Consider the following 23,903-nt stretch of genomic DNA (forward strand, 5'->3'; position numbering starts at 1 on the left):
AGCTGGGTATAAAGAATAAAATAAAGGCTGTTACCAGGTAGCAGAGACCAGCTCGGCAAGTTCCGGTGGGGAGGCCTTACCCACAGCCACGCTCCGTGGGCCAAGTCACGGCTTCTCTGACAGTCCTGGGGGCCTGATGCTGAGTCCCTGAGAGGAACCCTGCAAGGGTATTTTTCTGAGAGACGGCAGGAGAGTAGGGGTGACTTGGATGCAGACGGCACAGGCAGAAAAATAGAACAGGAATTGTTCTGGGCCCAAGACAACAGAGAAATCCCAGGATGCCTTATACCTGGTGCTGGAAGAAAGGAGTTTCTCATTTGCTGGAGAGAGAACCAAGTGCATATCTTCTTGGGTGAGAGGGGGAAAAGTAAGCACCTGGGAGACCCTGGAGAGGGGCAGAGGGAGAGAGAGCGAGAGCTCAGTGCCTTTGCAGGATCTCCCTCTGAGATGAGCAGGCCTGGAGGTGGGGAGGGACAGGAGATGGCCACAGAGGCAGGAGCAGAGAATGCACTCTGTGCCCTGCGGTTTGTGTTTCTTCTTTGCATCCTCTGATAAGCACTTGCTGTGGCCTGGCTGCAGGCTAGGAGGGCACGGGAGCGACAGGCTATGTGTATAGAAGTGACTTTAGGAAGGGGGTTGGGGCACAGAAGACCAGAGAGAATTAAACAAGTGCAGCGCTGTGTTACAAATGCTCTGGCGTATGGGTTCCTGGGGGGGGGGGGGAGCAGCGGGGGAGGAGGCCATTGCAAGGTCCTCGGGGCAGTTTGGTGGGGGGATCTCAAGATGGAATGGAGCTGCCTCTGCCCACCAGTAGCCTCACATGGAGCAGAGCCTTACCTGGCGAGAGCCAGGCCTGCTCTGTGTGCATCCACAAACCACCGCCCAAGCACCGAAGGCGGCTTCTTTGCCTGTTAGGTTGAGCTACTGATCTACCTTCTGCATGAATCACGAAAATCCTTCTGAGTCTTGATTTCAGATGGAAATGGCTTTGACTTCCTCGACCCCCAAAAGATGAAGGTTTCACAGCTCTTCTTTTTCCCTGGACCGAGTTCAGAATTCAAGTCGAAGGTGGCTTTCCCAGAGGTAGGAACTAAGTGAAAGCAGTGCCCATGGGTTGGGTCCCAGCGGCCCAAGGTCTGCAGGGCGCAGAGAGAGGCTCTGCATTTTCTGCCAGCACTGCTGCAGACAGCACCTGGGACACAGGACCCTGGAAGTCTCCCTTCCCCAGCAGCTCCTCACCCATCCATCACCTCTTCAGGCAGCCCCGCCCCCCAGCCCAGTCCTCTGAGTCCGCAGGCAGAAAAGGCACAGGGTGCTGGTTGCCTCCACGCATCTGCTTTCCAGGCTCCATGAGGCCCCGTTTCTCATTTTAGTCACCCTAACTTCATTCTGCAGCTTATTTCCATCTCTTTTCTACTCATGCTCAAGCCACAGATGCGCCCTTTGCCAACAGCCTTATATCCCCAACATGCAGATCCACGGTCCCCAGCATGACTTCCCTCCTGTGCCCTCCAACCGGATCCTCCCAGGTGCCTCCCACCTCAGCGCGTCTTGTCTTAGGTCTCCCTCCAGGGAGAACCTGCCCCTCCTTCTTCCAGGTCTGGGGGACCTTCCATATGGGGACCCCCCCTCCTTCACACAAGTGTGCACGTGTTCTCCATTCCCTGTTGTAGGTTGGGCTGGTACAGGCACGTGGACACCATGAAGTCCCAGGAACCCACCTGCAGAATGCACAGCCTGCCTGTCTGTTCACACCAAGTCCCCTGCTGCCCCATGTCCTCAGGAGGGAAGTCATGTGGGGTCTGGAGAATGGGGAATCTGGGGAGACGGAGGTTAAACACAGTAGGGTAAGTGGGCCTGTCTCTTGCCTTGGGGTGACAGGAAGAAAGAGCAAGGACTGCGAAGGCAGAGGGATGCAAATCACATAGAAACCCTCCTCCCAGCTCTGGCGCCCTCTCCCTCTTTCTCTCTGTCTCTTGTTTATTTGACGCATGGGCAGTGGGCAGGGGGAGCTTCTCCCCCAGGCTTCCTGTGGCCTCCCTGCCCTTTCTAGCACCTTCCTGGATTCTGGTTTACCCGTTATGAGGTGGGTGCGGGAGAGGAATTTGTCTCAAAGCACCCCCGCAACGTGGGGCCTGACCGTGTGCCATAAGATCCCCTAGTTTTCATGCATCTGAGCATTTCCAGTGATTCCAAGATGACAGCGGTAGGAATCAGGGACCCAGGGACAGATATCCCCATAAAAATTCCACTTTAGGGGTTAACTCGAACTGTCACTTTTTCCCCCTTTATCCAAGAAAAGGAGCATATTTCCTGACCAAGATCAAAAAGTCAAAACAAATCTGAACACACAGGCCTGTGCTTAAGGTCCAGCATCCGAACAAAGTTACTCATTAACGCTCCCGCTGGCGGCAGAAAGGACGGTGGGCAGCCCGGGAGGCTGAAGGAGGCAGGGGAGACGCACAGATCTCCAGTAAGGATGCTGTGCGGATTTTTTTTATGAGTTTCTTACTCTTACACATCCATCCCTTTGGGTTTGTAAAGGTAAAGAAGAGGAAGCTCCCCACAGTCTGCTCGGCTGCCCCAGCCTTCAAATTCCAAATCAAGCTCACTGTGGTTCAGTTTCCCAGCAGTGGCAAACCAAGATGTCCACAGGGTGGAGAGCCAGAGGGGCCCAATTAAGAAGGAAGAAATTAGAGGAAAAAATAAATAAAAGAAAGGCGGCGGGGGGGGTGGGTGGTGGGCAGCACGAAAGGTCCAGCGGAAAGTGAATGACTGACAGGGAAGGAACGAGAATGGCAGCCCTGGTCAGGCTGGTGGCTGGCCGCAGAGTGGGGGACGCTGCTGCGCGCGAGCATGACAGGTAGGTTGTGCCTCCAGGAAGGGGAGCAAGTGGGCGGGAAGTCCCCTGAAACCCAGGCAGCTCGACCTCAGCGGCGGAGGGAGTGGGGCGCGCGCGGGGCGGGAGGCGGCTGCGGCAGGCGAGACGGGCGCGCAGTCTCTCAGGCCGGCCTCCGAGCCACTCGCCCGCCGCGCTCCGGGCATCTCCTCTGCCACGGACGCGCCGCCGCTGCCCGGCGTCCCCGCTGCCTGGTCCCGAGAGCTCCCTGCTCCTGCCGGAGGGGAGTAGCGAGGTCAAGCTGCAGCTGTCCCAGGGCGCGCTTCGTCGCAGAGACCCAGGGACCAGACCCGGGGATGAGCCTCGGAGGGCGGCGCGGGCTCTGACGCTGGCTGGGCAGCCACTGCTGGCCGCCGGCAGCGCGATGAGCAAGCCAGCGGAGACGCCCTAGCCCGGTGCACGCGCCGGGCGGAGCGCGCAGGTGGGGCTGCGCCCTCCGTGGAGCGCCCCGCGCGGGTCCCCAGCTGTGGGGAGGATGGGTGCCAGCGCCCCAGGGCCGCGCGCTCCGCTGCTCCCTCCGCGACCTCCGCGAGCCCGGAGTCCGGTCGGCTCTCTGCGATCATGTACGTAGGCTGGGCGCCCAGCCCCAGGGGTGAGGGTGCACGCTGGGTGTCCGCTCCCGGGACTCCGTTCAGCTCCGGGCAAGCTTCCGCCTCCTCAAGTTGGTAAATGTGGGTGATTCTCCTGGGGCTGAGGTCCACCGGGCCTGGCCTGGGAATGAGCAGGGGACACAGATGACCGGAACCGTACTGGAGACCCGGTGAGGGGGAGGGAGACCCTGGCGCTCGCTGAATTTGGGGGATGGGGTTGGAAGGGGAGGTTCAGAGTGGCTGGGTTGCCTGCACCCTGAGGCATCTGTGCCCCTTGGGCTGCAGAAACTTTGGGGTCTAGGGAGGCTTTGGGGACAGGGATAGTGAGTGGGGCTCGTCCCTGCCCTGCACCCTCATCCCCAGCCTCCCCCACTGCAAACTTTAGCCCCCCGACCCCCCTCTTGGGTACAAAGCAGTTAGGAGACAGAGCCCTGTCCCCCTCGAGGAGCCTCTCCTCCCATCCCAGTGGCTGCTGTGGCCAGTGGGAAACAAGTCTTAAACCCCCAACACCCTCCCAGGAAGGGGGGTCTGGGAGGAGGGCGGGAAGCACTTAGGGAGTTGTTGGAAATGACTAGGAAGGGGGTCCTAGCAGCTTTGTTTGACCCCCTCCTCCGGTCCCTGGGGTGGAGTGGGGGGTCCTGCTTAGCTCCCAGCAGGGTCGTGCGTGTTCAGCTCCACGGCGGCATTCTCCACTTGGTAACTTTTGGGGATTGTGGCCAGGACCCAGGGAGGGGCACCCTGGGCGTCTGAGTTCTGTGATTCTACCCGAGATCGGTGGGTGGGAGCGAGCGGGGTTGGGGGATGAGGTCGGGGTCGCTGCTTCCCCCTACTCCGCCACCCGCCCTAGGCCGTCTCCACCGCTCTTCACGACTACGGGAGAAACACAGCGGCGGGCGTTTTTCTGGAACTTCGCTTTCATGCCCATCTCCACGAGTCGGGGACGTCTAAGTAGCCCGGCTGGGCGCGGACACCGGGCTTGCGTCCCCGCTGGGCTTGCGGCCGGGGCCCGCGCGGTCCCGCTCCTTCCTTAGGGCGCTGCGGGAGCCGGGCAGCGCGGGCCGGGAGGGGGCCGGGGCGCGCGCGGGCCGCGGGGCTCAGCTGTGCTGCTGTTCTCTCCACAGGGACAGCGGCTCCCGACTGGCGGCGGCGCGCCCCGGGGCTGTGAATGCGACTCGCCCCTCGGCCGCGCTCCCCGCCCGCCCGCCCGCCGGGACGTGGTAGGGACGCCCGGGTCCACTGCGATGGCAGTTGGCGCGCTGTCCAGTTCTCTCCTGGTCACCTGCTGCCTGATGGTGGCTCTGTGCAGTCCGAGCATCCCGCTCGAGAAGCTGGCCCAGGCGCCGGAGCGGCCCGGCCAGGAGAAGCGCGAGCTCGGGCGCCCGGCGAGGGACGAGGGCGGCGGCAGCCGGGACTGGAAGAGCAAGGGCGGCCGCGGGCTCTCCAGCCGGGAGGCGTGGAGCAAGCAGAAGCAGGCCTGGGCCGCCCAGGGCGCGGGCTCCAAGGCCGGGGACCTGCAGGTCCGGCCCCGCGGGGACACCCCGCAGGAGGAGCCGCCGGCCGCCGCCGCCGCCCAGGACGCGGCGGGCCCGGACCCTGCTCCCGCCACGGAGCCGCCGGAGGAGTACGCATACCCGGACTACCGCGGCAAGGGCTGCGTGGACGAGAGCGGCTTCGTGTACGCCATCGGGGAGAAGTTCGCTCCCGGCCCGTCGGCCTGCCCGTGCCTGTGCACCGAGGAGGGGCCGTTGTGCGCGCAGCCCGAGTGCCCGCGGCTGCACCCGCGCTGCATCCACGTCGACACCAGCCAGTGCTGCCCGCAGTGCAAGGAGAGGAAGAACTACTGCGAGTTCCGAGGCAAGACCTACCAGACTCTGGAGGAGTTCGTGGTAAGAGGCCAGCGCCCGGGGCGACTTGGCACCTCCGGGGGGTCGCGGCGGGGCGGGGGACAGTGAGGCCGCCCGGAGCGCAGTGCACCCTCACTGTGGAGAAGAGGCACTCTCGGCCCCCCAGGGGTGGGCAGCGCTGTCTGTGTCCTGTCCGCCGGACACCGTCTCTCTGTTTCGGGGCACAGGCGATCTTCTGAAGCAATGCAGCCGCTTGCCTTTATTCCTTCTGCCTTCCCTGTGAGAGGGTTTCCTCAGAGGCCAGCCCAGCCGGCTCTGAAGGCGTAGGCCCGACCTCCTCTAAGCTGCACTTATAACAGGAGTGAAACGCTCCCTAATCAAAGTGTTGCCTTTGAAATGCCCGGCCTGTTTTCAAACACGGGGCGACCGGCCATGACATTCTGGACATATTCTTAAGTCAATAGCCACTCAAGGGAGATGATTCACACAAATAAGCCATTTCCCTAGATTATATGTTGGGGTACCATGCAAATATTCTACAAATTAGAAGAAAATGCTTGCTCGTTGGATGCCAAAACATAGTGGTCAGCAGAAACAAGAAGCCAGTTCATGGGTAAAAAGACTTTTTATTCTCTATGAGCAAACGTACTACCAGCAGTGGCCAATTCCTGACCGCCTACTGCGTGTTAGGCCCCAGGCTGTTACTCAAACCTACATTGACTTCCTTAAACCTCAAAGCATGCTATAGATTTTTATCTAGTATCTCCACTTTGTGGAGAAGAGGCAACTGAGACACAGAATACTTAAGTAACGTGCTGAAGGCAACGCAGTGATTCCCAAGCAGATTCTTGCATCCTGCACCTTGGTTCTACTCTAGGGCGCATGTGTTTACCCCTGCACTCAGCTGGACCTCAAAGCCCAGACCCCAGAGCAGGGGCTGGGGTGGTGATGCGGCCCACCACACAGGGGCTGGCCTGCGGGAACTCAGAGAGGCCTGACTCTCCACCCCTGGGCCTGGGAGACAGTAGAGTGCTGTCTATCCATTCCAATTGCCAGAGGTGGGTTCACCCACCCCTTGCCTGAACTTGGCCTTGGCCCACTGACTTGGAATGCTAGAGATTTTCTGGGCTGCAGAAGGCTTCCTGGGACCTAGAGCCCCAGGGAGGATCCTGCTGGAGTCCCCCAGGACACAGCCGCTGAGCAGTGGGGACTCAGGGTGTCCCCAGGATGTGAGTGCCTGCATGGAGTTTTCGGATTAGAGTCCCAAGGGCGTTGGAAGCAGACAACAAGGAGGGTGGAGCGATAGATAATGCCGGAAGTGTAGAAAACACTCCCAGAGTTAGAGTCAGGAAACGTGAGTCTCCATTCTGGCGTTGCCACTAACCACCTGCGTCCCCTCTGGGGTTCCTTTTCCCACTGGTAAGCTAAGGGGAGCCGATGCCATCGTACCTGTTTACCCTCACAGTTCCTGGCTTCGGCCCTTGGCCCTTGGAGGAACCAAGAAAACTCTGATGAGAAACCTGTGGGAACCAGGCCCTGGCCATGAGTACGCCGGGACCCTTGCGACGCTGCCTGACTCCTGGGGAGCAGGGCAGGGCCTCCCAGGTGTGTTGGGTGCGGGTTGGAAGCACAGGGGCAGGTGTGGCTGTGGATGCTGGTGAAGCCCAGAGGAGGGACTTCCAGGGTGGCCTGGGACAGGGCTGTAGGCGTGGACCCAACAGAACAGTTCTCTTGAGACTGAGGTTCATAAGAAAAATCGAAGTGTTTTAAGATCAAAGACAAGTGGTTGGTTTTAATTATTCACAGGGATTGTTGCACTGTATGGAGCTGCGAGTGAGGAAGGTGGAGATGTTACCAGCATTTTGATCTTAAACGTACAAACACGTGGCAGAGCAGACCCTGTCTCCCTGAGATCCCAGCTAGAAGGAACACCTCAAACTTCTATTTAGTAATTTGCAGCCAAGCATTGAGATGCCACGAGGCTGCCTTTGGGTATGGGGAGGGGGCCTCTTATTTGACCCCTGTGTCCAAACCCTGGTCAACAAGTGGGGTGAGAGTGGCCCCCTGGAGATGCAAGATGACAGCAGCAAGAGAGGTTGGGGAGGTCACAGTCTCGGGAAGAAATAAAGTTCCCACAAACCGATGGTTAGAGTATTATCTGCATCTTTCATCTTCAAATGACACTTCATTCTCAACATCCGTGCTGTCCTCATCGGGCACGAGGACGTCCATGGGCAGGAATGTCGGGCAGCAGGTACACCTTCCTAATTCTGTGGCTCCTCCTGCAGTTCGCACGACTACGTGGCGATTCCATTTCTGTTTGTATGAGGAAAATGTCCATGCGTTTCCCTACTTTAATGCAGCTTTGTGTCAGTCGGTATTTTCCTTTTCTTCCATGCCAGGAGAGGATGCTTCCTTTGGGGTGTCAGAAGGACGGCGGTAGGAAGGGTGTGGGCGCAGGGGTGCCCGACCTGCGCCCCGTGGGCAGCATGCAGGCCAGGCTGGCTGTGACTGCTGCCCGCCACAAAATTATAAATTTACTCAAAACTTGATGAGATTTTGTGTGTGATGACATGTTGCAATGGATTTAATGTGTGGCCCAAGACAATTCTTTTTCTTTCAGTGTGGCCCAGAGAGGCCAAAAGTTTGGACACCCTGGTAAGGTCAGCTGCAAGCCCAAGGGTCTGTGGGATGCAAATATCCCACAGGGCGTGACCTGGGTGCAACCACTGTTCACACGCCTGCTCGGGGGATCCTGGGCTTTGGAGGGAGAAATAGTAGCCTGTGGTTTGCAGAGCGTAGAGTGCATGGAAAATGGAGAGGGGATACATTTCCTTCCTGAAACGCTGGCTGGGGTACAGTCAGGCCAGCCTGTACTGCAGTACCTCCTGGCAGGGAAGGGGAGGAGAGGGAGGCACAGACAGTCTGTTCTCTGCTCTATGGGGCAGAAGCCCTGATGGGTGTGGGGTGCTCACTGGGGGTCTGCAGGGAGAAGCAGACAGAACCCCAGGTCCTGCCCTGTGCCTGAGAGGTGCGCTTGGTCTCTGCCTTCCTGTGCTTCTCTGTCCTTGGGCAGGCGTCTGCTGCTGCCCTTTCTGTCCAGTCTCTTCTGTGCTTCACACCCATCTCCCCCCGTCTCTTGCCGTCCCACACCCCATGAAACTCCCATTTCTTACCCCCCGTTGAGCTCAGCCAGATGTGAGCAAGAGGACCTCACTCATTGCTTCAACAAAACATTATTCAGCCGCTAATAATAATTACAATAACATCCTCATTCATCCAGGATGTTTGCAATTTAGCTTGTTTATCTGAAGAAGAACATAGTGACTAGTAGAATTTCCTTCGCTGCCTCTCAGATTAGACCAAGTGTCCTGTTCTTCAGCTCCTACCTGCAGGCACCCAACTGGGAATAGGCGAGTCTATGGTTTCTGTTGCGTGTAAATGAAATGATTCCATTTGGAGCAACAAAGGAAGTTGTTCCTCTCCCGGGCATCCTGATGCCCTGGGGGGATGGCGATTGTGGACCTGGAGCCTGCAAGCTTGTCCCCCTATCCTGTAGAACCTCACGGCATTCACATGACTCCCAGACATGAGACTGCTCAGGAGCACTGAAACCGCACACTGCTGCCGTGGGCTGGCTGGTGCTTGTTCAGTCCGTGTACCACACTGGCTGTCGCGGCTGGCCAGGCGCTCTGACTGGCAACTGTACACGTCTTTGAAGAAGAAGGAAGAAGATGAATTGCAAGTAAGTGCTGCTCACAAGACAGAGCTCCAGTGCTGTCGGCCCGGGCTCAGCGGTAGCAGGTGGGATGCTTTGGGGCCACTGGGCCCAGCAACCCTCCACGAGGGCTTCTGCGTCGGACTCATCACTAACCCTGTTGCAAAATCGCACTTCCAGAAGTTTAATAATGAAAAAAAAAACCTTACTTGAAATTTGGACTCCAAAGGTCCACCTAAACAGATCTCTGTTGCAATGATGGCGCAGTACCTCTGGAGAAGACTGGATTCTGCGTGTCCTCAAAGTGATGGAGTCCATACTCTGTTGGCTGATGGCTCTTCACATAAGGCAGCACCGTGATGACCAAGCTTTGCCGCATCAAGTGAATCAGCCGTGAGAAGCTGACCTTCGTCTCCAGAGCGTGCTGCTGCAGCTGCCCCCAGACTAGCTCATTCCCAGTGAGAGTCGGAAAGTTCTGGACGTCGAGGGCGGTTTCTCTGGAGCTTTCCCATGAGTCCCCAACTTGGTGTGGGGGACACAGCTTGCCTGACCGCCCATGGGCATGCTCCGTGCAGCAGATATGGTGGAATTAACTCCATAAAAGTCTGATCATTCATAATGCGAGGAAGGGAACCAATGTCTACTCAGTACCTGTATGCTTTCCACATCTTTTTGGTGATTTACATAACAGACTGAGAAGTTGGTGTTTTCTTTATTTTAAAGGAGAGAAAACTAAGGTTCAGATGAGTAAAAAAGTTGGACCGAAGTCGCCGAGCTAGTCAACAGTGGAGCTGGGATGGGAGTCCTGGCCTGTTGGATCCGGAAATCATGTACTTCCAGCCACGCTGCCTTCTCTTCATGACCACACGGCAACAAAGCGGCATTCCGTGTGTGGCCAAGAGAATGTACAGTTCACGGAGAAGGGGAAGCTCATGCAGGCTGGGAGCAGTTGACCGCTAGCACATCCAGTGAACGCTGGATGAGTTTGGTGAAGTGTCAGTTTATGCAGATTATTTGACTCAAGGCATCAGGGTGAAACGAATATCCATGCTCTGCAAAGTGTGAAGTCCTGAGTTGCAGTGAGAACAGAAGCTTTCAGTCCCAGGAGCTCCCTGGGGGCGCGGGGAGCGCCTCCGATGGGCTGTGGACTGAACACTCGACCTCCAGGCGTGGCCAGGACCTTGGAGATTAGCAGGCCTGTGGGAGGAAGGGGGACAGAACCGTGGCCCAAGAGGCAGCTGCAGCCCAAGGAAGGGCTCCGCTTGGCCCCCCGCACAGAATGCAGCTGTTTGGTGAGTGAGTACAGGTGTTTGACAGATGCAGGGCTCACATACACCCCAGATGGCCCGACTGTCATGAAACTGAGATGATTCCCAGGTGGCTGTGCTCTGCCAGAGCTGAGCCAGGCTGCCCCACTGGAGAGGCCTCTGCCCTCCAGCTGACCACATGCCCGTTTGGCATGGTTTATCTGTGGTCCTTCAGCCACACGGCTCTGTCGTGTCTCTCTTTGCACAGGTCGAGAGATGTCACCTTAAGAAACCGATGCTTTATTCAAAATCAGGCAGCCAACTGGTATCAGAGGAGGCCTGGGACCCCAGGGCCCAGGCTGTCAAGCCCCACCCCTCCGGTCTGGGTCGAGAGCCTGCAACGAGAACTCCAAGGACACAGTGGCTGCCATCCAAAGCCATCCGTTGGTGGGAAGCCTGGTTCCGTTTCACCCCCGTGCCTGGGTGATTCTGAGCCCCTGTACTGCTTGGTGGTAAAACTTGGAGTGTACCCTGCTTATCCGTCACATTATGAGGAGCACGTGACACACATATAAAAGCCATTCAAACCTGCAGAGCTCTGAACGCACCTGTGGCCGGGCCAACATGCGGGGCACTGCAGGTGCTCTGTGCTGGGCATGCCCCCCGCACGGTTCCCTGCCTCTGGGAAGGCCACCCTGTGCCGTCGTTAGTGAGGGGCTCAGGGGGGCTGTGGTTTCCTGGAACTATTTCCTTCTCAGGTGATAGCTCCAAATCTGAGAAATTCCAAATGAAAAGAAAACATCCTTGCATTTGTTTATTCAAAATGTTGTTTGGATATTTACTTGCCCAGCACTGGTCCGGATGTTGGAGGTACAGTGACAACCCATCGCATGACTTACAGTGTGTGACGTGTTCAGGGGGTGTCTGAGGGCCTTGGTGGGGACACAGTGGAAGCCAGGCATCCAGCCTCCCTGTGGTGCTATTAAGTGGCAAAGGGATCCCGGGGCAGATTTCTAGGGAGGAGACAAGCATCCTTCTCCAACGGTGCAAGCAGGCACTGGAGGGAAGGCCGCCGCCGCCACCGCCATCTTTTACGGCCCAGCCCTGGCCATGTCGCTGGGAACCCTTGCTGCTGCCTGTCTGTTCCCTGGCTGACACACTGCCAGCTGGACTTCACTGGGCATTCTATTTCTGTTGGGCACTGGGGTGCAGCCAGGACACAGAGTGCCTTTCAAATCTGCAGGAAAGGATGGTGTCTGGCGTCTGCCCCGGCCCTGTGCCTCTCTCCGAAGCCCTTGGCCGGCCCTCGGACAGACCGGGTGAAGGGAAATCCAGGCGGCGGGAGGCTCTGCAGGTTTCCTCCTGCAGCCAAAACGACTTTGCTGTAAACGTGATGGAACCCCACATCCCCCTTGCCTGGCAATATGGAGTACAGAGTAATAGCCTAAAATCCCACCAAGTACAAAACTCATGAAATCCTGAGTATCATATACAACTCTTCTTTTTAAAAGCTGAAATGGCCAAAACAGTAAGAGAAATTCATCCTTAAAGGCGGAAGTCAGAATCTGGAGAAGAAACTCAGTCTTGCAGCGGCTGCTGTCTGGGAGCTTCTGCTGACACCCGGGGCCTGGACCCTTGGTACCCATGGCTGGGCTGGAGCCTGTGGCCAGTCCAGGACCCCAGCAGAGAGTCAGGTCAGACCAGGAGGGGTCTCACCAAGAGCCCGTCCTGCCACAGGGCAGGGCAGACACCTTCCTCCGACCGGGCCTGAGCCCTGTGCAGAGCTGGAGGGCTTTCCCTGAACAGTTGCCATCTGGAGTACGCATGCCCGCCTATGGGTGTGAAGCCCACATTCCTGCTTCTCTGAATGGTTCAAACACCCACGTGGGATATTTCTGTTTAAAGGGGTCCCAGGCTGGTATCTGACAAAGCACATGCCCGCGGCCATAAAGAATCCCCACAAATAGTGTTCCAAGAACGTGCATGGTGTCCAAATAAATCACACATGAGAAGAAAGGACTTCGTAAACAAGAGTCAGCTGAGACAAGCAGTCGGAACAGACCCAGATGCTGGGCATAGATGGGAATACTTAATATGCATAAAAAAACCCACGCCAAAATAAAATGGATGGGTAAACAACCCAAGTGCATCCAAAACCCTAGTCAACTTTGGGGGGGAGGGGAAGCAGACAGAAGTTGTATACACGAATGGTACAAAAATCAGTTTCAGCAGGAGGGTTTGACAGTGTGTTAGGTGCAGATCACGAGGCTTTAGTGAACCTGCAGGTGTGTGAAGAAGAGGCCCGGAACGAAACACGGGAACGTGGATGGGGTGCAAGAAAAGAGGTCTCAGCACAATGAGAGGAGAGAGCAGAGACCTGGGAACAGTCCGACCGGAGTCTGAGAGAGGGGGTGGAGGGGGTGGGAGACGTGGAGAGACAGGGTCCCCAACTCGGACAGGTCCCTAGTTCCTGATTCACGTTTACATGACCCGAGCACGGTGACGCGAACAGATATCCCCACATAGCCGCACCGGTTACAGAGACACAGGAGAACACCAAGGCAAGAGCGAGGTGTTAACAGTAACTAGAGAGAAAAGGCTTTATCTACAGAATATGGTCAGCAGGTTGTCAGCTGACACCTCATCAACAGGGGAAAGCCCCAAACGGTAGAAGACGATCTTTAAGGAGTAAAGAGAGAAGAAGAGTTAACTCAATTTTTGTGTCCAGCAAAACTGCCTCTCAGGGCTGAGACTGAACACACATATCTGCCCCAAAATGAGAGCATCCCACCGAAAACCCTTCACTCCCAGAACTTAAACGTGTAACCAAAGGGTGAAACTGGGACGAGGCACAAGGTCCTGGAGGTGCAGTCCCAGAGCCAGGCAGGCACGGCTCTCAGCCATGCCCCGTTGGCCCGGCAGGGGCTTTTGGGGAAGTGTGCAGGTGCCGATGCTTTTCATCATCATTACTGGGGTGGGGGGTGCTACTGATGCCTGGTGGGTAGAGGCCGGACACGCTGCCGACATCCTGCAGGGTGCAGAGCGGCCCCCTGTGGCCCGTGTCGGGTGTGCAGGTGTGGACTGCTGATGCAGACCCAACGCAGGGGGCCGCCGTGGTGGCGATGGCTCGCTGGAGGTGGACCTCATGCCTCTGTGCTGCCCAGGGGTGGGTGTGTCTTGCACTGAATTTCAAGTTGAGGACTTTATCTTTAAACAAACAGGAACTACTGTTACCTACAGCTTTTAAATGCTCTTGGGAGAAAAGTTATCCCTGAGACCAGCTCCTCATTCGGTCGATCACGAAACAGGTGAACACCCTGAAGGCCCCTCCTGGTGTCTGGGGCTGTGGTCACAGAAGCCTCCAAGCTCCTGTTGGCCCTGGCTGTTGGCTCCGGGGCTGCCAGGGACAAAATGCAGAGCCCTCCACGGCGACATCACATGACAGCCTCCTTGCGCTCGCTTCGTGGCCCCCTTGGCTCACCAGGCAGCTTGGGAGTGAACAGCGATGCCGCCTCTCCCGGGGGGCTGGTCCTTCTGGACGACCCCTTCGCTGGCCTGCCCCCTCCCTGATACACTCCTCTTGCCCAGCTCTGAATCAGCTTCGCACTTGTGTTTCACTCTCCAGTTTCACGTTCCTTTTGTAAAGGTAACTCAGTGTGTTTGCTCTGGGAGACTTGGAACAAACAACCTGCCAGTCCAGTTGCAGGCAGGTCACAGCTCATGTTCACTGATTTCTGTTAAGGTGTCAGGAGCTAGAGCTCAGCTCCCAGTCACACACCCACATGGCTGACAGCTCCATCTGGGGACACAGGGACACCCCCAGCACCTTCGCCTCAGCTTGCCAGTGGGTTCGCCATGCTATCACATGCACAGAAATGTCAGCGCTGGGCAGGTTGGAGAGGAAACGATTCTGACAAGGCCACTGCCTTTCCGGGGGCCTGTGAAGAGCAGGGGACACCAGTGGCCCGAGGCATAAGCTGTGCTCTGAAGTCAATCTCAGCTCCCTCAGGTCCCCTCTTGAGGTCAGGGCCTTCCGGGAAGCCAAGGCAATAAGCTTATCTTGCTCCTTGGTGACAGTTAGAGCCGATTGACACAGTGGATGGTCAGCTCTTGGGGACCGAGCCGCCTGCCTGTTTCAGTGCAGATGCCCCAGCTTAATGGTCCCTGGAAAGGGACTCCCTGACCTGGGGAAACTGCTGGTTCCGTCCTGTGGCAATTCCGGAAAGCAGGAGAGGAAGCTCAGCTTCCACAGGAAGCGCGGGATGAAGGCAGCAGCCAGCAGTGCCCGCTGCCTCCTCAGCTGAGGTCCAGTACCTGCCGGTGATTGGCCGAGCGTGGGCCCCTGAGAGCATCAACGAGAGGCCAGGCCCTGCCCTCGGCTGGCATCTGACCAGAGTCCACATGGCCGCTGGGTGGCCAGAAGTGTCAGCCCTGCTCCTGGGGCCCAGCCAGCTCTGGGGAAGGCAGCTGAGACACTCTCTTGTCATCTCCCCTCAGCCTGCTCAGGATGAGCGCAGTCACTGCCCCTGAGATGAAGAGTGCCTCCAGGTCGCCGAGCTGCGTGTGTGTGGGTTTGTGTCCCAGGAACAGGCATCCCTGCCGATTTCCACGCGCCATTCCCCTCATTCGCCGTGGTCCTCACCCTCTCTGACGGTGCTCACCTCTCCTTTTCTTGTTTGCTGAATCCCTGGAAGAGTTTGAGTTGGTGATCCCCAAGAGTTCCCATCTTCTTGGGACCCCCTTACTCCCACCTTTTCAAAGCCTGCTCTTGGGGAGATGTTTCATTTCGATCACTAGTGTATTCAGTGGAATGCAAGCCTCTGTCCCTTTCTCCCAAGTGTTCCTCTTCTTTAGTCCTTCGCTCAAACTCCGGTAAAGCCAAGTGGGTTTGGGTCTTCCCGTTGCTTTAGCCGGAGGAGTGTGTCCTTTCCTCCCCCCGAGGCTGCTCCAGGTAGAAATGCTCAGTGGACATCCCGCCCCTTCAGTTTAGGAATCTACGAATGAGAAAAGTATCTGGTAGAGAAGTCCGCACCCCTTTCCTAATCTCAGCGTTGTCCAGGTTCCCAAGGCAGAGCAGAGAGGCCCCGCCCCATGGGGGCCCAGGGTCTGGGGAGCCCTGAGTCTGGCTGCCTGTGGTCCGGGGTCCCTGGGCCCCTCCCCTCTCTCTGTCCAGCTNTTTTTCCACGTTGGTAGTATCTCCCAAACAGAATGTGACAAGTTAACTATGAAAACTCTAAACACAGGCAGAAACTGCAGGCTATCCTAGCCCTTATTCTCATCTTGACTGGATATGGAACCCTGTGTGGGAAATAACTTTTTCTGCAGAAAGCAGGAGGCATTGCAAGAATGTCTTCTAGTCTCCATGCCCATGTTTGCTGCCTGTTCAAGTTTTCAAGGTCCCTGCCACCCTCTTTCTCAAATTCCATTGTGTTGTGTCTCGGTGTGGGTCTGTTTTTATCTCCTGTACTAAGAATTTGTTCAGGCCATTCACACGGTGATTTGTTATCTGTCAACTTTGAGAAATGTTTATGAAAATGTTAAAAATCATTTCCTACTCATCATTATTTTTAGACAGACATTATAAACCTGTGGGGATTTCTTGACTGGCAGACTAATAGGTCTTTGCTCCTGCTTCCCACACTTTTCTACTTCTACAACTTAGTAGAACAACATGAATCTTCCAGTTCACCTACTCAGTTATTCATTTCTATGATGTATTTGATTTCCAAGAGATCTTCCCTGTTCTGTGACTGTGCAGAATTGTTCTGTTTCAGATGCCATTATCTTTTACATCTTTCAGATAAGATGGAGACCAGTGGAAGGGGACCTGTACTTGCCACACCCTGGTGAATACCTAAGGTTCCACCCCTTGCTACCTAACAATTGGACTGAGACCAAAAAAATGGCCCAAGTGAAAGAATAGATCAATAACCAGAAAAAATACAACTAAGCAACAAAGAGGTAGCCAAACCCCTTCAGCTGCACAGCTGAAAACATGATAATCAGGATGCTCACAGGGCTGGTTGAGTATGGTCACAAAATAGAGGAAAACATGAAGGCTATGAAAGTGAAATAAAGAAAAATGTACAGGCAACCTGTAGGTCTCCTGGTCATCCACTTCTGTGATATCAGGAACTTTCCCTCACTGCACTGGGTCATGATCATGTTTCTCTGTGGCATTTCTACTAATGGCTCGTCTCCCCCACGGCAGTGCCACACTCCCAGGGCCAGGGTCCTATCCCTGCTCTCCACTCTGTCTCCAGATCCTGACTAATCCTGACACAGTGGAGGCCTTGAAATCCGTGATGGATGACAAATGTGATTGAGGGTTCAACAGCTACCTTACACTGACCCTCCATGTCCTCCTGAGCTGAGTCTAGCAGCCTCCTATCATAGAACATTCTGGAACATTGCAAACACTTCACGTGCATGGAGTGCAGAGTCAGAGTGAGGCAGGATAGTAAGAATCTAGGAGAATTCCTGGGCAAGTGGGATGTGGAAATGGAGACCAGAACATAAAAGTCAAAATTCTGGCCAAGATGGAGGCACAGGTAGACACACTGTGCCTCCTTGCACAACTCAGAAAGGACAACAACAAATTTCAAAACAAAACACAATCAGAACTGACAGAAAATCTAACTGCATGGAAGTCTGAAAACCAAGGAGTTAAAGAAGAAATACTCATTCAGAACGGTAGCAGAAGGAGCGATAAGTAGCTGGGGTGGNTGATTGGCCGAACGTGGGCCCCTGAGAGCATCAACGAGAGGCCAGGCCCTGCCCTCGGCTGGCATCTGACCAGAGTCCACATGGCCGCTGGGTGGCCAGAAGTGTCAGCCCTGCTCCTGGGGCCCAGCCAGCTCTGGGGAAGGCAGCTGAGACACTCTCTTGTCATCTCCCCTCAGCCTGCTCAGGATGAGCGCAGTCACTGCCCCTGAGATGAAGAGTGCCTCCAGGTCGCCGAGCTGCGTGTGTGTGGGTTTGTGTCCCAGGAACAGGCATCCCTGCCGATTTCCACGCGCCATTCCCCTCATTCGCCGTGGTCCTCACCCTCTCTGACGGTGCTCACCTCTCCTTTTCTTGTTTGCTGAATCCCTGGAAGAGTTTGAGTTGGTGATCCCCAAGAGTTCCCATCTTCTTGGGACCCCCTTACTCCCACCTTTTCAAAGCCTGCTCTTGGGGAGATGTTTCATTTCGATCACTAGTGTATTCAGTGGAATGCAAGCCTCTGTCCCTTTCTCCCAAGTGTTCCTCTTCTTTAGTCCTTCGCTCAAACTCCGGTAAAGCCAAGTGGGTTTGGGTCTTCCCGTTGCTTTAGCCGGAGGAGTGTGTCCTTTCCTCCCCCCGAGGCTGCTCCAGGTAGAAATGCTCAGTGGACATCCCGCCCCTTCAGTTTAGGAATCTACGAATGAGAAAAGTATCTGGTAGAGGAGTCCGCACCCCTTTCCTAATCTCAACGTTGTCCAGGTTCCCAAGGCAGAGCAGAGAGGCCCCGCCCCATGGGGGCCCAGGGTCTGGGGAGCCCTGAGTCTGGCTGCCTGTGGTCCGGGGTCGCTGGGCCCCTCCCCTCTCTCTGTCCAGCTCTGCTTGCAGCAGGCTGGGGCGTGGAGGTCGGGGGTGGCCTGCCGTGGGCGCACATCTGATGCTCACAGTTCCGGGGGCTGGAAGTCCAAGACCAAGGTGGCCTCAGGCAGGTTCTGTGGAGGAGCCTGCTCCCCTCTCACTGTGTCTTCATGGGGTAGAGGGACAGTAAAGTGGTCCCCAGTGTCTTACTCTTCCCAGAAGGGTACTGGTCCCTGCAAGGGCCCTGCCACCCTCAGGACCTCATCAGGCTCTGAGCACCTCCCGAAGTCCCACTTGCGAACACCATACCATTGGGAGTTGGGGCTCCAGCGTGTGGTTTGGGGGAGGCGTGAACATTCAGGGCACAGCAGGAGGCCAGTGTGCTGGTGCTGCGTGGGGTCCAAGTGTTCTCCATCCTCTGGGAGGTGGGCCAGCCTGGGTCTCTGGCCCAGGACCGTCTTCCTCACTCTCATCCCAAACTGTGTGCCCCCTAGGACAGCCTGACCAGCACAGCCTGCCTGCATCCCTGCCCCACCCCCACACCCCCCACCAGGTGAGCTCCTGCACAACCAACAGGAATCTGAGGAAATCACCCCCAAGGGGATCTGTGGGTTTTCAGATAGAGGGGCTCCCCTCCATGTGACCAAACCATGAAGGAGGAAAAGTCACTCTCCGGGAAGAAAAGACAGCCTTACAGGACGGATGTCAGGCTGTTACACGGTCCCTGGTCCCCATCTTGTGGTGGGTGGACTTGTTTTCTCTCCGAGACTGGAAGCTGACAGCTTCTGGGGACAGTTCTTAATTAAGTCCCTTTGTGTGCAAACGCGTCCTCTGACAGATGATGAAAAGACAAAGAACAACAAAGAAATCTCTCTGAAGGGCCCCAGGAGGCAGAGGCTGTGCCAGCAACTTGGGGAGGGGGGATGGGAGGTAGCTGCAGCATGACTGCATCACGTGGGCACGTGAGGGGCACACAGGGGCTGGAGGGGGGCCCCAGCCAGCCCTGTGGGGGGAGATCACACCATACTTGGAGCAGGCTGCTGGGCAGGTGTCTCCTGTCCCTGGGGAACTGGCTGCTGCTGTTGGTTTGGAGACAGAACCCTGAGATGCCTGGAGCCAGTTTGATGAGACAGTTTCAGGTCAGGAACCTGGAGCAGGGCTGGGGAAAGACTGAGCTTGTGGTGGCTGATGGAGGGAAAGCTGTGACCTGCATAGAATCTTCTAGACTTCTTAAAGGTGCTCAGGTGGCATTGGCGAAAGTGGATGTACCCATGAAGACAGTGCCTGAGCAGCCGGTGGTTGGGCCAGACCACCCTGGGCTGAGGCGGCAGCTCCAGTTGGCTATGGGGATCCTTGGCAGTCCACCAGCCCTGTTGGGGGGCATTGCCCCATGAAAAATCAGAGTTGAAAGACCTGGCTCCTGCATTTTCCTCCAGCTCCCAAATCACACAGTCCCAGGTCATAGGAAGCCAGTGGCTGACACCAAAGGGGCTTGGTGACTTCCCTGCAAGTGCTTTCAGCTCCGCATGAGAAGGCAGACACAGCAGCTGGAAAGGACACTTTCGCCATCTGGTGATAAAACTGAGACAATGACTTTGGGAGGCTGCTTGTAGTCCAGGACCAAGCACAGGGGGCATTGGGTGCAAGGTGTTTGTTGGTGTGGGGTCTCATGTGGGGTCCCGGGAGCAGCGGCACAGCAGGGTGGAGGGCATGGGGCCCGCCCCAGAGTGGTTCTCTCTCAGGTGCTGAGCAAGCCCCCCTTAGGGGATGTCGTGTCATTTGTCACAACATGCTGTGCTGTTGACGTTTGGCCTTGAGCCTTCCTTGTCTCCCTCGTGCCCTGCTTGGTCCCTGGGACAGGGACAGGGCTCTGGCCCTTGCTGAAAAATGGCGGAGGTGGGCACCACCATCTGGCCTCTGGACTGTGATGGACGGATGGCGCAGAAGGGGTCTTCACTCTCACGCCCTGTTCCGAGGAGCCACGCCCCCTTTACTCAGCGGGATGCCTAACCCCGGTGCCCCGAGGGCACCTGGAGAATGAAGCTTTCCCTCGAGTGCCACATGCCCAGGTTCAATCTGTCCTGCACGTGGATTTGTGACTGGAAAACCACCAGGAATGGCATTTCCGTGATAAGGCGCACTATGTCAAAGGCAGGTTGCAAATGGCTGTCAAGAGGCACTGTTATCTTTAGGCTCACCCCCAGGTAAGTTTTTGGGGGGACGTGGAAAGTTTGGAGGTGAGAAAAGGCTGTTTCCCAACTCCCCAGACCTCAGCGTGCTTTGGGATCCCCTTCCGCTGCCTACAAGGACCCCGTGGCTCCCGGGCATGCGTGCTCCCTGCAGTGTCGAGAGGCCTTTTGCTCTTGAGCTGGGTGGTGAGGACTCCTCAGTGTGGGGGGAAGGACCAGCCATTTGGGATCTAATGCTCAGACCTGGGGCCTATGGTGGGACCAGCCATTTGGGATGTAAGCAGGTCATGGGGCAGGACCATCTTCTGCCCCAGCCCTAGCTGCGGGAGCCATCTGCCTGTACCTGGCACCTAGTGGGTGGGGCTCTAGCCATACCTGCACAGGGAAGGGAGCTGTAAGGAGGGTCCCTGTGACCCAGAATGCCAGATGGCTGCTCTGAGCCTTGCGTCATGGCCAGAGCCCAGGCCTGGGCCCCTGGGCTGCAGTGGCCAGTCTCCTTAAAGGCCCCTCCCATCTTGGGCAGCTAAGGCCCAGCCCTCCTGGGCAGGAGCCACTCTCATTGGCCCCCCACAGCTGCTGCCACACCTAGACCAGGCTCCAGAGCTCAGCCCGAGGGCGGATGAGGGCTGAGCTGGGGGGACTGGGAGCAGGAGGTGGGGTGGTCTGTGGCAGGGGTTTTTAGTTGAGCCACGTGCATGACACCAGGGAGGCTGAGGTAGGAGGCACATGATGGTTTAACCAAAAGGGGGTGACCAGCTCCCCTGTGCTGACACTGAAGATGACCCCTGGAGGGGGAGAGTTTGTGGTGGGTCTAACATAGGCAGGAGCTTTTCCCAGAGTGTGCTGGGTCCTGCAGACTGCTTCCTGGCGGAGGAGCCAGCCTGGCAGTGAGCCAGGCAGAGCCTGACACGTCTGTGATTCAGTCCAGGCCCCCAGGGGGCCAGCCCAGGAGGACCCAGGAGGGGCTCTGCAGGTCAGGATTGGCTCCACTCCAAGGCCCAGTACTAGAGGCCAGAGATCCCTGCTTTGAGGGTTGGGTCCTGGGCCGGGGTCCTGGAACCCTGGTGATCAGATAGGAAGCTCTGACCCTGACCCGGAACCACCTGCCCCAGTCCTGGCCCCAGCTGGGCTGAGAGTCCAGGGCCTGAGAAACAGACCCTTACGTGCAATCCAACCTTTGCTTCAGGAAGTAACCAGGCTGCTGGGGAGGAGCTGCACTTTTTGTTTCCTGCGTGGTGGAGACAGAGGAAGGCCTGTGAGGGCTGTGCATTTTCCGGTCCTGGGGCCGGGGTGTCATGGGCACAGGACCCAAGTCAACCAGGCTACCTACCTGGAAAACTCAGCTGGACATGCTCCCCATCTCCCTGTCTTCTCAGGCCTACAGTCCACGCCCCACTTCTGCCTTCGATTGTGGGGTCCCCATGCCCCATTTCTGCTTTTTCCTGGGTCAGCTCCAGGAAGACGAACTCACGGAGGTTTTCAGATACAGCGGCCCCACCCTCTGCGTCCCCCGGCTACTGCAGGAGGGTCTGGCTGGCAGTGTGCTCCCAGCCTTTCCAGGAGTGGCCCCGGCGCCCGACTGAAACCATCCAGAGGTAGAATCGGGGCAATGGCTGCCAAGGATGGCCAGGCGAGGGGAAGCCAGGGTCTGGGGCACGGCCCAGAGGAGGGCTCTGGGCAGGGCGCTGCCACCACCTCTGAGTCTCTGTGTCCTTGTCAGCAAACTCGGCCAGGAGCAGTCGTGGGTGCGTCCCAGCTGCGCTGATGGTTACCTGAGGTCACGGCCAGGCAGCTCCTGGCCAGGGGCCCGGCTCAGAGAAGTGTCTCAGTTTCCCCTGCACGCCCCCTCTCCCTGCTTTCCTGGTCCACTGTGTTCCTAAGTCAGACGTGACTGGGTAGCACCGGGCAGGTCTGTGAAGAGGGATTTGTCTGCCTGGTGAGTGGTTGGGCAAGAGCCCAATGTGACGTGTTATTTCCTTATTATTAAACAAAACCCTCAGCATGTGGATCAGTAACACAGATGCCCACCTGGAGCTGAGAGGGGACCCCCTGGTCCATCACCTGAGGCGGCTGCCACACCCCAAGACCCTGTGTCCACACTTTGAAAAGCAATGGGCTGGATATTTTTTTATGTTCTTAGGACACTGGGATGCCTTCATCACACAGTTGGGGGCGGGGGCAGGGGGGGTGGAGGGAACGTGACTTTGCCCCATGAGGACAGGGATACGCTGCCTGATCGTGGGCTTCCGTTCCAGGTGTCCCCCTGCGAGAGGTGCCGCTGCGAGGCCAACGGGGAGGTGCTGTGCTCCGTGTCCGCGTGTCCCCAGACAGAGTGCGTGGACCCCGTGTACGAGCCCGACCAGTGCTGCCCCATCTGCAAAAATGGTACGTGGGACGCCAGCCACACGGGGTGCACCTCCCCACCCCCTGCGGACGAGCTCTCCAACTGCTGTGGGCACCTGAAAGATGAGTGGGTGTGTGAGGGGGGCCGTGGGCCCACACCCCCACAGGTGTGCGTGGGCGTGGCCGCGAGGCACCCAGTGACTGTGAGGCGGGTCATCAGGTTGGTGTTTTGTGGGGAAGAAGTTCTCTGGGGAGAATTCAGTTTCCACGGTTGAGGAAAGTTGCTTATTTTAATTTAACTGTGTTTGTTCTTGCAAAGCAGCTCCTCTCTTTCCAAGACACATCAGCCGTGCGGGTTGAGTTCATTTACTTTTCATTCCGAAGCAAATTAAAACTTGAAACCTAATTGAATATTCTTCATAAGCAAATTAGGCAGGAAGAGAACCTCCTCCCACTTCCAGGGAGAGCCCATGCAGATCAAAGCCTCGCCTGCTTTGTGAGCAGGGCAGGCAGGATGTCCTTGACCACGGTTACAAAGGCGAGTGTTCCCACATCTGAATAATGAGAATTGCCCCTTTTATCTGAAACGTGGAGTGCCTTCTGGGCTTCACACTTTAAGAGGATCTTTGACAAGCCTGTGTTCCCCGGGAGAATGGGCTCAGGAGCGAAGGTTCCGGAGGACAGTTTGGGAAAGCCCTTGGGTGCACCTTTGGAAAGAGCTGAGTTTGGGGACACCGACCAGGTCTTCAAGTACGTGAGTGTCTTTCCTAGTGAGAGGGGCGGGCTGGCTCCGCAGGGTCCCCGAGGCCTGGTGCTGGGACTGGGCAGGAGCTACAGGTTGGCTCAGGGAGATGCAAGCAGTTCCTCAGCCTGAGCCTCTCGGAGGCGGGGTGGGCTGACTTGCGGGCTCTGCAGCTCCTCATGGGCGGGGCTGCCAGCCCAGGGTTGGTGGCCCTGTGCTGTGGACTTTGGAAGTGGCATATGGTCACCCAGGGTTGTTAGGAGTGCCCAAGACAATGTGGACATTCTGCACTTGAGCCAATGAAACTGGCACAATTGGTGGGCAGCACATGTGCCTCTCCCAGGGGTATGCAGGGGCCCAGGCGTCCCTATAGAAGCTGCCCGGAGCTCCTCTGTGGGCTGGCTGCTCCTTCCGGGGTGTTAGTGCAAAGAAGGGACTCTGTGAGGTGCAGCCCCGGGCGCATCAGCATGGACTGAGCCCTTCAAAACACAGTCACAGCCCTGGCTGCAGCCTGGCCGGCCTCCACGCACTTTGCAGGGGTGTCATGGAGGACTGACGGCAGGAGAAGGACTTGGGTCTGGGAAGGAGATGCGTGAGGAGTGGCTGGCAATGTCTCGCTGGGGCTGGAGTGGGCAAGCCCGCTGAGGAGCCCCGTGGTGCTGTGGCCTGTGCACAGCATACGGTGACAGCATATGGTGGGCAGAGCACCCTGCCCAAGGGTGCAGGTGGACAGAGAAGCTCTCAGTAAGTCCAAGGGCATTCAGTGAGTGG

General features: G+C 57.1%; 1 protein-coding gene across 1 annotated transcript in view; it reads left to right on the plus strand.

The window, feature by feature from the left end:
* The first annotated feature begins 4,702 nt into the window (after positions 1-4,702).
* Positions 4,703-23,903, plus strand: part of VWC2 (von Willebrand factor C domain containing 2) — a 47,946-nt gene continuing 28,745 nt past the window's right edge. Inside the window, exons 1-2 of the mRNA XM_037041309.1 lie at positions 4,703-5,375; positions 22,303-22,432. Of these exons, the coding sequence (XP_036897204.1) occupies positions 4,731-5,375; positions 22,303-22,432 (775 nt within the window). The 5' untranslated portion in view covers positions 4,703-4,730. The remainder of the gene's footprint in view (positions 5,376-22,302; positions 22,433-23,903) is intronic.

Source organism: Sturnira hondurensis, unplaced genomic scaffold (assembly GCF_014824575.4).
Source record: "Sturnira hondurensis isolate 20B ecotype Veracruz unplaced genomic scaffold, ASM1482457v3 Scaffold0002840, whole genome shotgun sequence".
NCBI lineage: Eukaryota > Metazoa > Chordata > Mammalia > Chiroptera > Phyllostomidae > Sturnira > Sturnira hondurensis.